Source organism: Acanthaster planci, linkage group LG20, assembly GCF_054643075.1.
Source record: "Acanthaster planci isolate LZ-2023a linkage group LG20, COTS_SCS, whole genome shotgun sequence".
Lineage (NCBI taxonomy): Eukaryota > Metazoa > Echinodermata > Asteroidea > Valvatida > Acanthasteridae > Acanthaster > Acanthaster planci.
Window position 1 is genome coordinate 11688514 of NC_141796.1, and position 13667 is coordinate 11702180.

The 13667-nt window shown below is 39.5% G+C and overlaps 2 protein-coding genes across 3 annotated transcripts in view; one reads left to right on the top strand and one right to left on the bottom strand.

Annotated features, from left to right (window-relative positions):
• LOC110987363 (uncharacterized) overlaps nucleotides 1–8360 on the bottom strand; it is a 35379-nt gene extending 27019 nt beyond the window's left edge. Inside the window, exons 1-2 of the mRNA XM_022250047.2 lie at nucleotides 8017–8360; nucleotides 1150–2137 (exon numbers count right to left, since the gene is read on the bottom strand). Coding sequence (XP_022105739.1) covers nucleotides 1150–2135 — 986 coding nt within the window. The 5' untranslated portion in view covers nucleotides 2136–2137; nucleotides 8017–8360. The remainder of the gene's footprint in view (nucleotides 1–1149; nucleotides 2138–8016) is intronic.
• Nucleotides 8361–11637: 3277 nt separating this feature from the next.
• The window catches only part of LOC110987365 (uncharacterized), a 2326-nt gene continuing 296 nt past the window's right edge, over nucleotides 11638–13667 (top strand). The window contains exons 1-5 of one of the 2 annotated variants that reach the window (XM_087130803.1): nucleotides 11640–11845; nucleotides 11969–12063; nucleotides 12224–12392; nucleotides 12606–12762; nucleotides 13032–13667. The exon at nucleotides 13032–13667 is cut by the window's right edge and continues 296 nt beyond it. In XM_087130803.1, the coding sequence (XP_086986929.1) occupies nucleotides 12039–12063; nucleotides 12224–12392; nucleotides 12606–12762; nucleotides 13032–13199 (519 nt within the window). In that variant the 5' untranslated portion in view covers nucleotides 11640–11845; nucleotides 11969–12038 and the 3' untranslated portion in view covers nucleotides 13200–13667. Of the gene's footprint in view, nucleotides 11846–11968; nucleotides 12064–12223; nucleotides 12393–12605; nucleotides 12763–13031 lie in introns of both variants that reach the window. The other variant, XM_022250051.2, reaches the window with a different exon arrangement.

A 13667-nucleotide genomic window follows, 5' to 3' on the forward strand; every position in this document is an offset into this window, starting at 1 on the left:
GTGTTAGGCCTAATAAGACCAGCTCATTACATTGCCTGCACTGTACATGTACAAATCATGACAAAAACAACAAAATCGCCAAATCTGACAAAAACAACGACAAAGTCAGACGAATTTGACCAAATCTGCCACGAAGAAGACGAACTTGTACAGGAAAAGCCCTGTACACAATGTGTGTACAGCTTTATTCGGGCATGCTTCACAGTTTGTGCATAGCATGCTGCTGTACTGTACACACGCAGATGGAGACAGGGAACTACTGGTATACAACTACATGTATTTTCACATGTCCGCTGTCGATCTCTGTGTAGGAAGTAGCCTGGTTCGTATGTTTATCGTGATTGCAGTCAATCTACAATGTAAGCATGGAACTGTTTCCATTGGACTTTTTTGTGCCCCTGCTAATTTACCATGGCTACATGGAAATCTTCTGCGACACTTTTCGGCCTGTTAGTTTTACATCATTTAATTTTGTAATTCTTCAGGAAAGTCGTGGCAAGATAATCCAAAAAGTTCAATGGGAAGACGCCTATAGTCTAAAGCAGGGCACCTGTCCTTGACAACTAACTCTTGTTCTTCCAGGGGTAGATTCAGGTTTGGTTGTAACAATCCTAGCTACAGGTAGTGGTAGCTATGCTGCTAGTAACCTGTCAACACTAGGTTGGGCAGGACAATGGAAACCTGTTTACATCCTGACCAGCAGGCAAATCCAGACTCCTATCAATTACACCATGTCCTTCCTCTTTGTCTTTCTAATCCCTAGGCACTGTTGTTATTATCCCTGGTCCATCAATGTAGTCAGGGTAAGATATGTGCTGGTGGACTCAATGTCAAACTTACAGCTACAGGGGAGTCAGTTTACTTAAGAATAACACAAAGAATGTTTGTGAGTGTATACCTCATTTACTAATTGGACCCAGACTCTACAAAGACCTTCCTTAACCCTAACCCTCCTCAATCCTTCACCTGTTGGAGGACTGAGGAGTGTTAGGGTTAATAAAGAGAACAATGGGACTGAAGCAACAGAAAACACCTTCAAGTACATGTACACTCTAAAGATCAGAAATTGTGCAAGTCTTACATAATCTTAAGGTACATTGGATGGAACAGTCAAACTTTATGTGGTAAGGAATGTAGCATTGGACTTACCTGTAGTAGCGACTCTGGAGATATGTTGAACACACAGCTTTAGACACATGACTAGCAGAACCAAAGTCAATTACCTTGACTCTATATGGTTGCCTTGCTGGATCCAGCAACATGATATTCTCTGGTTTCAGGTCAGCATGGATTAGACCAAGTGTCTTAAGCTTCAGGAGAGCCACTAAGACTTGCTGAAGCACCGGTCGGATATGCTTCAACGGCAATGGCCGAAATTTGCTCTGCTTCAAGAAGTCATACAGGTTTTGCTCCAACAGTTCAAACACCAAACACGTGTGATTCTTATGCTGAAAGCATTCATACGCACGGACAAAGTTGAATTCATCTGCATTTTCAGCACTTAATCTAGATAAAATGCTAACCTCGATTTGACCTTGTCGTGCATACGAGGGGTGGTTCTTGAGAATTTTGATGGCAACTATCTCGTTAGTTCCACGCTTCCAACATTTAACAACTTGTCCAAATGTTCCTCGGCCAAGAAATTCCAAGACCTCATAACGGTTTGTCAAGGAACATAGTACTTCATGTTGGACTAGTTGATAATCCCCTTCCCCTCCAGATGAACTCTTGGAGGTTGTCGATTTCTTCACATTGTTATTGTTCTTACTTGTACTTGGATGCTGTTGCCTGGTTTGTTTCTGCTCATGACGGTTATCCAACTGCTCATCACTTTTACGTTTCATTCCGCACTTCTGATAGGTATCTAGCAACTTGATGGTAGAAGCTCTGATGACGTTCTGTGATCGTCCAGTAGTGTTATTCTTGTTGTTTATAAAAGTGTAGGTAACTCCACTCGGAACGATGGTTGAGTTGAGGAGCACCGTACATAGACCGTTTGCTGATTGGCCAGAGTGTGTGTTGGCTATGACTACATCGTTGTTGTTAAGGTTATTGGTGTTATCAGGGTGACACTTCTTGATTGAGCAGAATGCACTGATCTGGGAACCAAACTGTGAATTTTCATGCGATGTCATACCTGTGAGGAGGAGAGGCAGAAATCAGTTAGTGACAGTGGAACGTGACCTAATGATGGAACAGTCTAAATGCACGATACAAACATGTGGGAAATCAATGGTACCACAGATGATTGACTGTAGTCAGCCAACCATGGGCATAGAGCTGGCTTCAGTGTTGTAACACTGTAGGATACAACCAGCATACAGGTACATGTTGGCGCTTTATTGTCCAGGTTCAAGCCCTAAACTTGAAACCAAGGCTAAGTAATAAAATTGTCTGTCATACATATTGCTTGAACATAACTAAAAATTTGGAAAGACCGAAGAAGAGAACCCTATGCCGCAATTCATGTAGCGGTCCATGTACATGTACATCACGAAAGTTAAGATGAAATTACTGAATGCCATGGTAAAGTACATGTACATACTGCTAATCACAGTCTGCTTGAATAAAACAAATCTCATTTTAAAATTATAACATACATGTAACACGCATGATCTTATCCACTAAGGCTGATTCAGAGATTAAGATCCACAAAGCACATAGTGATACATTTTGCATCTTGTAACAGCATTCATACATTTCTTTCCTGATGATTACTTCATTCACATATTGCTTAAAGGCAACACTGGCTACAGAGGAAATTGATGTGGTACTGAGTCACAGCAGCAAGGCATCCTGGGAATGGATTCACCGGGGACTTCAGGGTATGTCATAAGCTCAAGCTATCACCACATTGAAAGCAACTCATGTTATTTGTACATGTATCGCAAAAGATTGTGAGAGATGTGATGAAAACAAAGTACACGTATGATTCCAATACATGTACAGTTGTACATATGACCACACTGCACAGAAGACTAGCATGACTAGACAGAAACGGATAAGTCAAACGTTAACAAATGGAATATTGGAAATTAAAATTTGCATTTCATCAAGCTATATCTGTATAAATAATCATATTATAGGTGCAGGCACACCAGGATGGTTACTATCATTTCAATTGAGAGTTATTACCAATCTTTCTATTGAGATTTACAACCATTGGTTGAAACCTAATTGGTATCCAAATGGTTCTACATGACATTTCTCTTTAGTAACCAGAGAGCAGGCATGTGGTATGTGCTTGTAAATATTGACATCAAGATTTACATTATGGAGGAAAGGGGACAGCTCTTGGTAGCCAGCTGCCATTCCAAACAACCCATAAACACAAAGGGAACTGATTCTAATAAGCTGACATCACCTGATGGTGGTACTGTGTACTCTACTCATACAGTAAGGTGTGTCAATACATGTAGGCACACACGGATACAATAGGTATTATGTATGCACACTGCTATTGTAATTGTTCAAATGGGTGTCACTTCTTGAACTGTATTGAAAAGCAACAGGCATGAAACAGGGTAAAAGTTGTAGTTTGATCAACATACATGTATAACAATTGCTGCCTGCTGTGATGTAGGACATGACGACGTTTTGAATACCTGAGAGACCCACTTCCCCTCTGGTGCTAAAATCATAGAGTATAAAACGTGTACCAAAGGGTGTTCAAAATGTCATCTTTTCATCATTGTAGTCAAAAGTTTTTTTGTCATTACCATTTCTGTCTTGAGGATGTTTTTCACTTCTTTTTGAAAGAACTCGAGAGCGACAAAGGAATCTTTGAACATTAGCAATGAGCAGTCCCTCCATCATCCTGTACACTACAGGGGTACATGTACGTACTGTAAATGTAATAGTATACAATCATGTGAAATCATGCAACATGGCTTATGTCTAATGGTGAGTGTGACAGGTGGTGATCACATGATCATTCTGGGCCAATGAAGAAACAGTCATTGAAGACAAGTACCAGCATGGCATTATGCTTGTTTTCCATGTGCACTTTCCTATGGGAGAGAGAAAGGATAGGAACCACTGAGCTCTCACACGAAAAAAGCCTGACTTCGTTTCAAATATATGAAACATTTCACCGGCAAATTTTGTCTGGTTTTCACAGACTTCGTAGAGGTCCATTAAGATTATGACTATACAGGCAGTGTTAAGGTAAATAATAAAAAACAAGTTTTGAAAAGTCCCTTGGGGTTGTAAGCATTGCAGCAATTTTACACAGCATTTTCCTCCTTCCCACATTCATGGAATTTTTCCCTTTTTCAATAAATGGATTTATGGGAGTGACTGGTTATCAAATTTATATTGCAGGCATTCCAATGCCAACTACATGCACATGTACAATTCTCTTGATTGGTCTTTAATATGAGAAAACCTCTTCAACACATTTAACTGGCTCGGCCCTGGGCTAAATGTACATGTAGGTCTGTTTACAAGGATCAAGTAGGGCCCACAAGTACATGTTGGACCTGAATACTTGGAACTATAAAATCACTATCAGCATGTAGGCACGTAATCTAGTACACCACTCAATAGTCTGGCTACAAGCTAGAGACAGACAGTCTAGAGACAGCCTCAAGCACATGTTTAGTATACGATGCAACAGGGCCTAAGTTTCCGACCAGCAGTTAATAAGCACTGCGGCAATCTAAGGCTGCATCAGAATCTGTTGTCTAGAGCATAGTCTAGATCTTCATTCCATTACAAATATGCGGAGACGCTGAGACGTGCAGACAATACACCAAGCTATAGCTCTGGAAGTCCGTTTTGGGCACAGCCCTAAACAGATACATGTAACTGCCATGTTTCATGCAGAATCTTGAAATAAATACACAATGAATGAAAAAGCATACAAGTTAAATCAATTCTGGAAGAGCTGTTTTGTTGCTGTTGTTAACTGTTGCAAAAGAGTGAAAACAACTGAATTGCACTTTTTTGTATGTGAACTTTTGAACATGCTGTGAATATCTACATGTATGGAGACATTTGCACGACAGGACATCATACACACCTCTTGTTTTCCCTCCCAAGATCAGACATTCGTACACCAGAGCTTCCATTTTCTACATTGCCACTTTTTGATATCTAATAACAGGCAACCATATGCATTTATGTGTCAAACAGTAAGAAATTTCACATCAAGTTTCTGTACCTGGCATTTTAAAGGGTTTTCCACTTGCTATCATTGTACTCTACACCTGTCTGCAACTGTTTCCCCCCCCCCAAACATCTTGCTGTCCAGCATAAACATGACCCCTCCATTGTGCACATCTTGCCCAGGTCAACTTACTACTGGTAATACATGGAGCTTCCTGTCAGGTCAACTCCATAATTGTTTTACAGTCAAGCACTACCCTGTACATGTAGGCATATCCTTGTTCCTATCCTCAATCCAAATGTACACTGCACATCCCATGACTTAGACACTAACATGAAAAATATTTCATGTTATTTTTTTTACATACTAGAAGTACAGGTTTGTGATGGCTCCATGCAAGGCTGTACATATGTAGGTTCTGCAATGGCAAAATTTATAAAATAGACATAAATTATTAAACCTGAACATTAACTATGAGATGATCAATTTTTCCTACTATATCACAAATTTACCATTTTCAGAAGTAGCAAGTTTCCCTTATTGGAGACACCCTACCATACATGTAGAAATCTAACCTTTGTTTATTACTATTTTAACTTGCCACAAGACACTTGCAAACTACACAGGAAATGACAGAATTGGTAACAGGGACATGTTCTGGTGACCCCTAACTACAACAGGTCTGAAAAAAGCAATCGCCCGGAAATATGTTTAGAGTGGCCCATGAAAACAAAGAATCGGGTCATATCATTGGACAGTAAGAAAAAGTACAAGGGACCAGTCGACCTTGATAAATGTCCTTTTCAATCGATTGGCCTACAGGGCGTGTTTCTTACTGATGTTGCTCTTTTTTTTGACAGTAACATGCTCCTAAGCAGAAACATGTTTTTTGTCAGGGTCACAAAAACACAAACGTCATGAACAATTACTTTTTCAGTCAGGTACAGTGTACCATGTTCAGTGCATTACAAAAAGATTGTTTCAGGGTTTTTTCTTCTTCAAAGGCTATTTATGCTGACTGATGATGTGTAAATGCTAAGCCTCATAAAAAAATCAAAAATTATTCACTTCCTTCCTTTTTTCCTTTAAGTTGGTAAACAGGAAATACCAGTATTTCTCTGCTATCTTGACACCATTAACTTGACATGAGATTGTGACACACTTTTTACTACATATCATGGACTCATTTTACTGCATGAAATAAAAACAAAAAATAAAAACCACTATCAGCACAAAAACTTTCAGCTGTTTCAAGTGGTCTGTGGATGACATGCACCCATGAAATACCTGGCTGTTGTTTTCGACACATTTCATTGCATCCATGTATACACATGGCTTCATTAGAGTAATACTAATAAAACAGCACTTGGGATCACCATCGTTTATGCTGTCTCGTTCCCACACCATACAGATCCCGACTGTGTTTAGCATTGCTCAACTATAGGGAGTTAATCGCTGTAATAAACGGATGGCCGATGTGAAGATGACCAAATTGAAAGCATCATTTCACAGACGTCTACAAACTGGAAATCACCCATATTAATACATCAATGGTCAGATGGGGTGAATAAGCCATACATGCGAAATGGGGCTCATAGAAGGTATTTTTGTGGAGTCTCCACTTTTTGGTGTTTCGGTTTACTGTTGTGGGGCCAAGGATACAGCGGTACCAGTAGTCCAGTAGACTGGCTCCCAGTCTGGGGCTAGCAGGGCTCAAAAACACAAAAACTCCAGCAAACTGATTGCTACTGGTAGCTTGGTCAGTCCTTGAGGTTGGGGCACAATTTGTGATGGTTTCCATTGTTAAATGGGTTCCATAAAAATGAACAGCTACTTCCCTGCATGTGGATTCTAAATTATGCATCAAGGTGTTTTTATGTAACGGGTTCTGCCCTTACCCAATGTATACATTGATAAACACTGTATGTTCAGTGCTTGTCCGAGAGCTTACGAAAAAATTCACAAGCTTGCTCTCGGACAAGCACTGAGCATACAGTGTTTATCAATATATACGTTGGGTAAGGGCAAAACCCGTTATATAAATTAACATCTCCCCAACGCAAATACATCTTGAAAATAGTTCGTGGTACCCGCTGTTCACCTGACTCGGACTGTCCAGCTGACCCCGGCAAGCTCGGTGGTCGAGTGGTTAAGACGTCTGCACTACTGGCAGGTAGTAAGCAGGAGGCAGTGAGTTCGAGTCCCACCCGAGCAAGCTTGTGAATTTTTCGCAAGCTCTTGGACAAGCACTGAGCATGCAGTGTTTATCAATATAAACCCATTATATAAATTAACATCTCCTGAACACAAAAATAAGATACATCTTGAAAATACAGAGGTGTGTGTTATTTTTACAGAGTAAATGATTTACTCTACAGCCTTGTACAGGTCATGACAGGTGGTAAAAGTTACCCATGTAACAAGGACACCGTCACAAATTGTGCCCCAACCTCATGGAATTAAGCACCCAGCTACTAAGTACCAGAATACATGAAGTAGGCCCAACATAAATTGCAGATTACGCGAGGCCAATCATGTCCAACTCTTTTGATTATTACATTAGTCAGGATGTGATAATTCATTACTGGGTCTTTGAAGTCTTTTTCTTAATTCTTCTCCATTCCCACGTACAGATGCATAACGAATGGAACTGCAATGTGATTAGTATCAAGTCATGCCGCAGAGAATTTACAACTTGGGTAGGCCTATGACTATACTAGTTTGTAACTTGCTCGCTTAGTTGCAACATCTGCACACAGGCTTACAGCCCGGATATATACATCATGTACATGTATCATCACAGCCCTCTCCACTCAATGATGAAATTGCTACCAAACATGAAAACACAGGCACCAGAATAGATGACACAATTTTTTAGAGAGAAAATATCTTCTTTGACAAAATACCTTTTATGTGTAAGAGTTCTGGATGATTTTGGCCGGGTTTTCATCGCCAAATCGTTATGGTTGCACACCACAGCTATCACGAGGTTCAGGAATTCTGCCACCAGACAATGAAATCTCCAAGGGTGTCGTGTCCTTTCCAAATGGCGTTGTTTATCTATCTCTTTCCTTTCTTACAACTATCAAATCCACCAGATTTTGCCCCGAATTGGTGGTACAATCTCTAAAAAGTTCTCCAGGCGTTGATTGCAGGGGGAGGATGCGTATTTCGGGGCAGTTTCTGATGTTTTTTCTCCCCACGTCGCGCCATTTTCGTCAACGTTTCTCTTTCATCATGTCTCATATGTAAATTTACTGGAAATGCAACATCGCCACAGCATATCAGCTGCGCAATGACGTCATGGAAACCTCCATTCAACTTAATGGGGGAATTCGGGACCCTGCTCGCTAGTTTGGCGTATATCTAAAGACACAATTTTATTAATTTAATTTATTAATTACTGTTGGCAGAAAAATAAAAAAATCCTTGTAGAAGTGAATGTGGTGAGTACAAAATTAATCTAACGATAATTGGCCTTACTTATGAGATTTAAAGAAATACGCTTGTTTCAGTGATGACAAATTATTAAAATCCCGAAATGGACATACAAAAAAGTGATAACTGAAAGTCCGGCTAAAAATGAGAGCGACTCGGCTGTTTTCTTTTAAATTATTCATTTTATGATGGTTTAGATAAATAGCAAAAATTTACTAGAGGGGAAGGGGCTGCCATCGTGACAATAAGAAAAGCTACCATTGATGTAAATTTTCATATCTTGTGATTCCTAAGTTGTCACATGGCTTACCTTTATGCGCAGCTCTCTGAAATAGGACTGCAAAAGAAATTCGAGGGGTTATACTATATACTATGTATATTTCAGATCATGAATATTTTTGCTTATATCCTCAAACTAAGTCCTGTAATTTATTTTCTCTTTTCAACAAAAGTTATTATGTGAGTTCATTTTGAATTTTGAAGATTAAAATAAATAAATAGTGTGACGTATTAGTATATGTGAGTTTGGTTTGTATTTTTGCCCGTCCTCGAAAAAAGATTACAAAAACTGAGGCTGATGACATTTTAATCAGCGGCCTAAACTTCATCGCAGATTTTTGTTTTGGTCTTCAACAGTTCCATGAAATTGTTCATTTTATAATAAAGGTACATTGACTCTAGAAATCGGTCCCCTAGTTATGAACTATGTGAGCTTAGCTCATATTTTGTCAGATTCGCACTGGATTTGGATTTTCGGCAGAGGCTGTCGGTTTGGAATAACCTCTAATCCTATCCGACGTACATTTTTAGATTTCAAGTGCTTACATGCTTCAGCTGACGGAGCCTGTGCGTTCTAAGATTCGGATTTGACGTCCCGCTCCTGCATACTGTGACACGAAGCTGGAACCAACTTTTGTCCCTCAGAAAAAGTGACCCCCGTGAATCACAATGAGCACTGCCCCGCAACAGTCTCTAAAAATACACGTGCTCGATACACAGATAGTATGAATATTCATTAAAAACCGGAAACACAAAAGAAAATTTGATGAATATGCATGTTGTAGAAAGTACATTGTGTTCAGAGGCCGGAGTTCGTTACGTCAGCGTTTTTATCGTATATCATTTGCAAACAGGTGCATGATGAAGCGCTGTATCGGCATTTTGTTAAAATAAGCGCGCATGTTGTGGATTAGACACAATAGTCAGCAACACGTGGTACCCGCTAGAAACAGGTGAGGTCTTTTCCGACGAACATGAGACAGAAAGTTTCCGGATCCCTATTGTCTGCGTCAGGTTGGGCAGGTGGTCGACTGAACTACTGCGCAGCAGAATTTGGTGAGGGTACAAAAAGGCTGCAGTGGGGAACTTAAACTCTCGTGGGAGAGAAGGTTAGCGTAGCGGTTCATTCCCAGCTTTGCCCCAGGAATGAGGCCCGGGTTCGTGTCCCGCCTTGGCCCAGGCTTTAAGTGCATTTGGTTTCCAGTCCGTACTCGCTCTCGCAGGTTTTCGCCGGGTACTCCGGTTTCCTCCTACCTCTAAAACTGGACCTTCTTCCTAACTCCGTAATGTGATGCTGATCATTAATAAGGTGTATGAATAAACGTTCTGTAATTGGCGCAAATAGCCTGAGTTGCTGAAAGCGCCATTAAAACAAAACAACATAAACTCACGTGAAATGCCAAGAGTATGGACCCAAACACTGGCTTATGCATTTGACCTGGCTGAATTAAAATGTTGAACTGAAAAAAGTTATATTGATTGACGAAACGTTTCTCAGTCTCCTGAATTGCAATTGCTCACAGTGACAATAAATTAATATTGAAATGACCATTGCATGCTACTGTTCAAGTTGCAACAACATTACACCAAAATCATCCAAAGACATACACGGCATCCTATAGAAGAAGTATATTCTAAAAAGCGTCCAGCAATCGTTTCCCTACAACAGTAAAACTGGAATAAATTAAACACAACGATGAGCAATAAAGACGGCAAAGAAAGGTCTTGAAGGAATTGTCAGAAAAATGGTCTAATATTTATTGAAACATATCTGCCAAACGACTTACACAAATAACTTTGAAAGTTCATATGCGGCTACACAATGATTAAAACGTTTTCAAAGAGTGGCTTTAAAATTATTACTTATGTGGATTTGATCCTTTATGTTTATAATGGGGGGGTGTTTGTTCGTTCGTTTTCTATAAAAATTAGAGAGAACTTCGATGCGAACTTCATAGATTTCCATTCTACGGATCTAATTATATCCAACTTATTAAACCAAACTCAACTTGACTGCCTAATATGCATGGATCCCTGTTCACCCGGGGAGGGGCCCATATTTGCCAAAAACCAACTTTTTGTTGGATTGGATCGTAATTCATCCCCAAAAGACTCAGAGGTGCCTTTTTGGGAGGGGGACGCAAAACGGATTTTAAAAATGTCCATGTCTGATGATCAGTAAACAGTCTAGTAGCGTAAGCTGGTGATGGAATGGTTGCTATCCCCCATACACACACAGACCCAACGGAAACTGACAGGGAGGAGATGGAAACTTGTCGTATATCATTATTGAGTCAAATATTATTGAATCTGTACTAACTCCTAGATTTATTTTAGTTTTCCTGCCATATATTCCTCACAACCAATTGACAAAGCTATGTGCTTTGGAAAGATTAACACCCAACTGTGTTTTTATACATCCACCTTTCCTAAATCTAGATCCATACCTATGTAATAGGATCCCGCAGTAGTAAAATAAAGATTCGTGAATTTCTACAGAACTCCAAAATTGTACATAATTAATGCTAGTTGGTTGTAAACTAAAATAATGGGCTACTTTCAGTGAATAATGTCTTCATTTCGGATTCTATTTCATGAAATATTGTTGTGCCATATCAATCAATCATGATGTCATCATGATGACGTCCAAAGTCTTTCCCAATATTAGTAGGAATCGACACGCGCCCTCTACAAGAAATTTGCTTTTGTGATGGCTTAATCAATGCAGCTGTTTCGTAAGATGCAGTTCAATCATTAATTTTGTATGAAGTTTCATCTTGCCGTGGTTTTTAAATAGCGCCCTCACATGATATTGCTATTTTGCCTACGATCCACGTTGCTGTGCTGCTGTGTGTACCTGCTGTATGTAGCTCGTACTTTAGCAGTTTAATATAAGGCTTATTTTTCTCCTTATGTGAAAAGAGAGGATGACTAAAACTAGCTACTCTAAGGATTCCGGAAAAACAAAACCTGGAGGGCCTTATCATTTGAAGAAAATGATTGGAAACATAACCGAAGGTAAGAATGAGCGATTACGTATTCAGAAGCACGGCATTAGTTACGTGAAAATTAAAGCTTTAAATCATTGGTTCAATCGAAAATAAGCATCCTTCACACACAATTACTAAATTTATTTTGCAGAGGACATATAATTGATAATTTATTAAGCTTGCTCTGAGTGCAAAACCAGGAGAGCTAGGCTGAAAAGAAAATGGAAAAGCCAGAAGGCATGAAAGGTGATATTTTTACCTGTTTTTTTTTTTGTTTTGTTTGTCTTGGGCTGGGGGCGGAGTTGGAGATGTGTGAAGCAAAAGAGAGAAGACACGCCATAGCATTTTTTATTCAATTTAACCAGCACGGAGACTCTTACCCATTTTTGTCCTTCTTGATTTTCAGGCCAAGGATATGCTGATAAACGGAAAAGAAAAGTTTTAAACTCGTACAAGAAATTGATACACAAATCTAGAAGAGCTGACTCAAAGATTGTTGCAGGCATTGCTCTGAGATCAACTGAAGATTCAGTAGAGGTAGAAGGACATCATAAGAAAAGGGCATTGTATACAAAGTATGTCAAACCTGTGGCCCAAGGTCTGAGACTTGTCATTTAAACTTTCTAAGCTACTGGTTGACTAAATTCTCTTTATATTTTGTATGGACCAGGAGGATTTGCATTTGATTGCTTTTTTGGAATTCAGTGTTGGAACGTGAATTACGTGAGGACAGTTTAACTCAAAGAATGATGTTGATTGATGCCTCTTTCCTTTGTTTGATTTTTCAGGAATGCAAAGGGACAAGTGCAAAATCCAAAGAAAAAATTCTCCAAAGCTAAACGTACAGTTCATTCCAGAGATGAGCAGGTGATGTCTATTAATCGATATACTCAAGCTGAACAGCAACGTCAGCGGCTAACAAAAGAACATCAACAGATTCTACAGGTATTAAACTCCAAGGGGAAATAAAAGGAAATTAATCAGGTTTGCCGTACTTTACATTTAAATCCTCAAAATCACTTTAATACATGCAGGGAGTAAATGCCTATAATAATTTTGGGTCTCCTTTGTTACTTAAATGTTTTGCATTTACTGTGCTCTTGACTTTGACCAACTCAATGGCACGTATGTAAAGAGTCCTATTTGAATGAACTACATTTGTACTGAAGGACTTTATGTACATGTACACAGTAAATGGTTTATTTTTCTTGCAGGACAGGAAGGCAAGACGGGAGGCAAGAGAGGAAGCTTTGAGGAGATATCGAGAGAAGAAAGAAGCACGTCACAAAATGCTGAGCAAACGAACTCCAAGAGGTCAACCAATTATTAAATATCACATGGATTACTTACTGCAAAATATAGCGTCACAAACAACATCATAGGATTAGCCAAATCAGTGTAGAGTGACTCATATCTTAATTGCTGAAGAAACTGAGATGGCCTGAGGTTGATGCCAGATGTGACTGAACCTTAAAACTGGACAAGTGCAGTGTTGAAAGCTGCATCCCTGCTTTTAAAGTTTAATATGAGATCACAGTGACTTGTGAGCTAATGGCCAAGCTCTAACAAATATCATGTATCAACCGGAGTATCAGTTACGAGCTAATGGCCAAGCTCTAACAAATATCATGTATCAACCGGAGTATCAGTTACTGTGAGATGGAGCCGGTAGAAAAGAAATACAATGTATGCATCACCCATCCCCAAATGAAATTGAATTTAGTTGAATGAAGAAGGTATGATTATCAGACAGTCAAGCCTGATGAGACTGTAGGTTCCCACCTTCCAGTAGATGACAATCCAGGAATGCCCCTGCCATGGACTAGTTCAGGAATTGAGCGAGGGAGGCA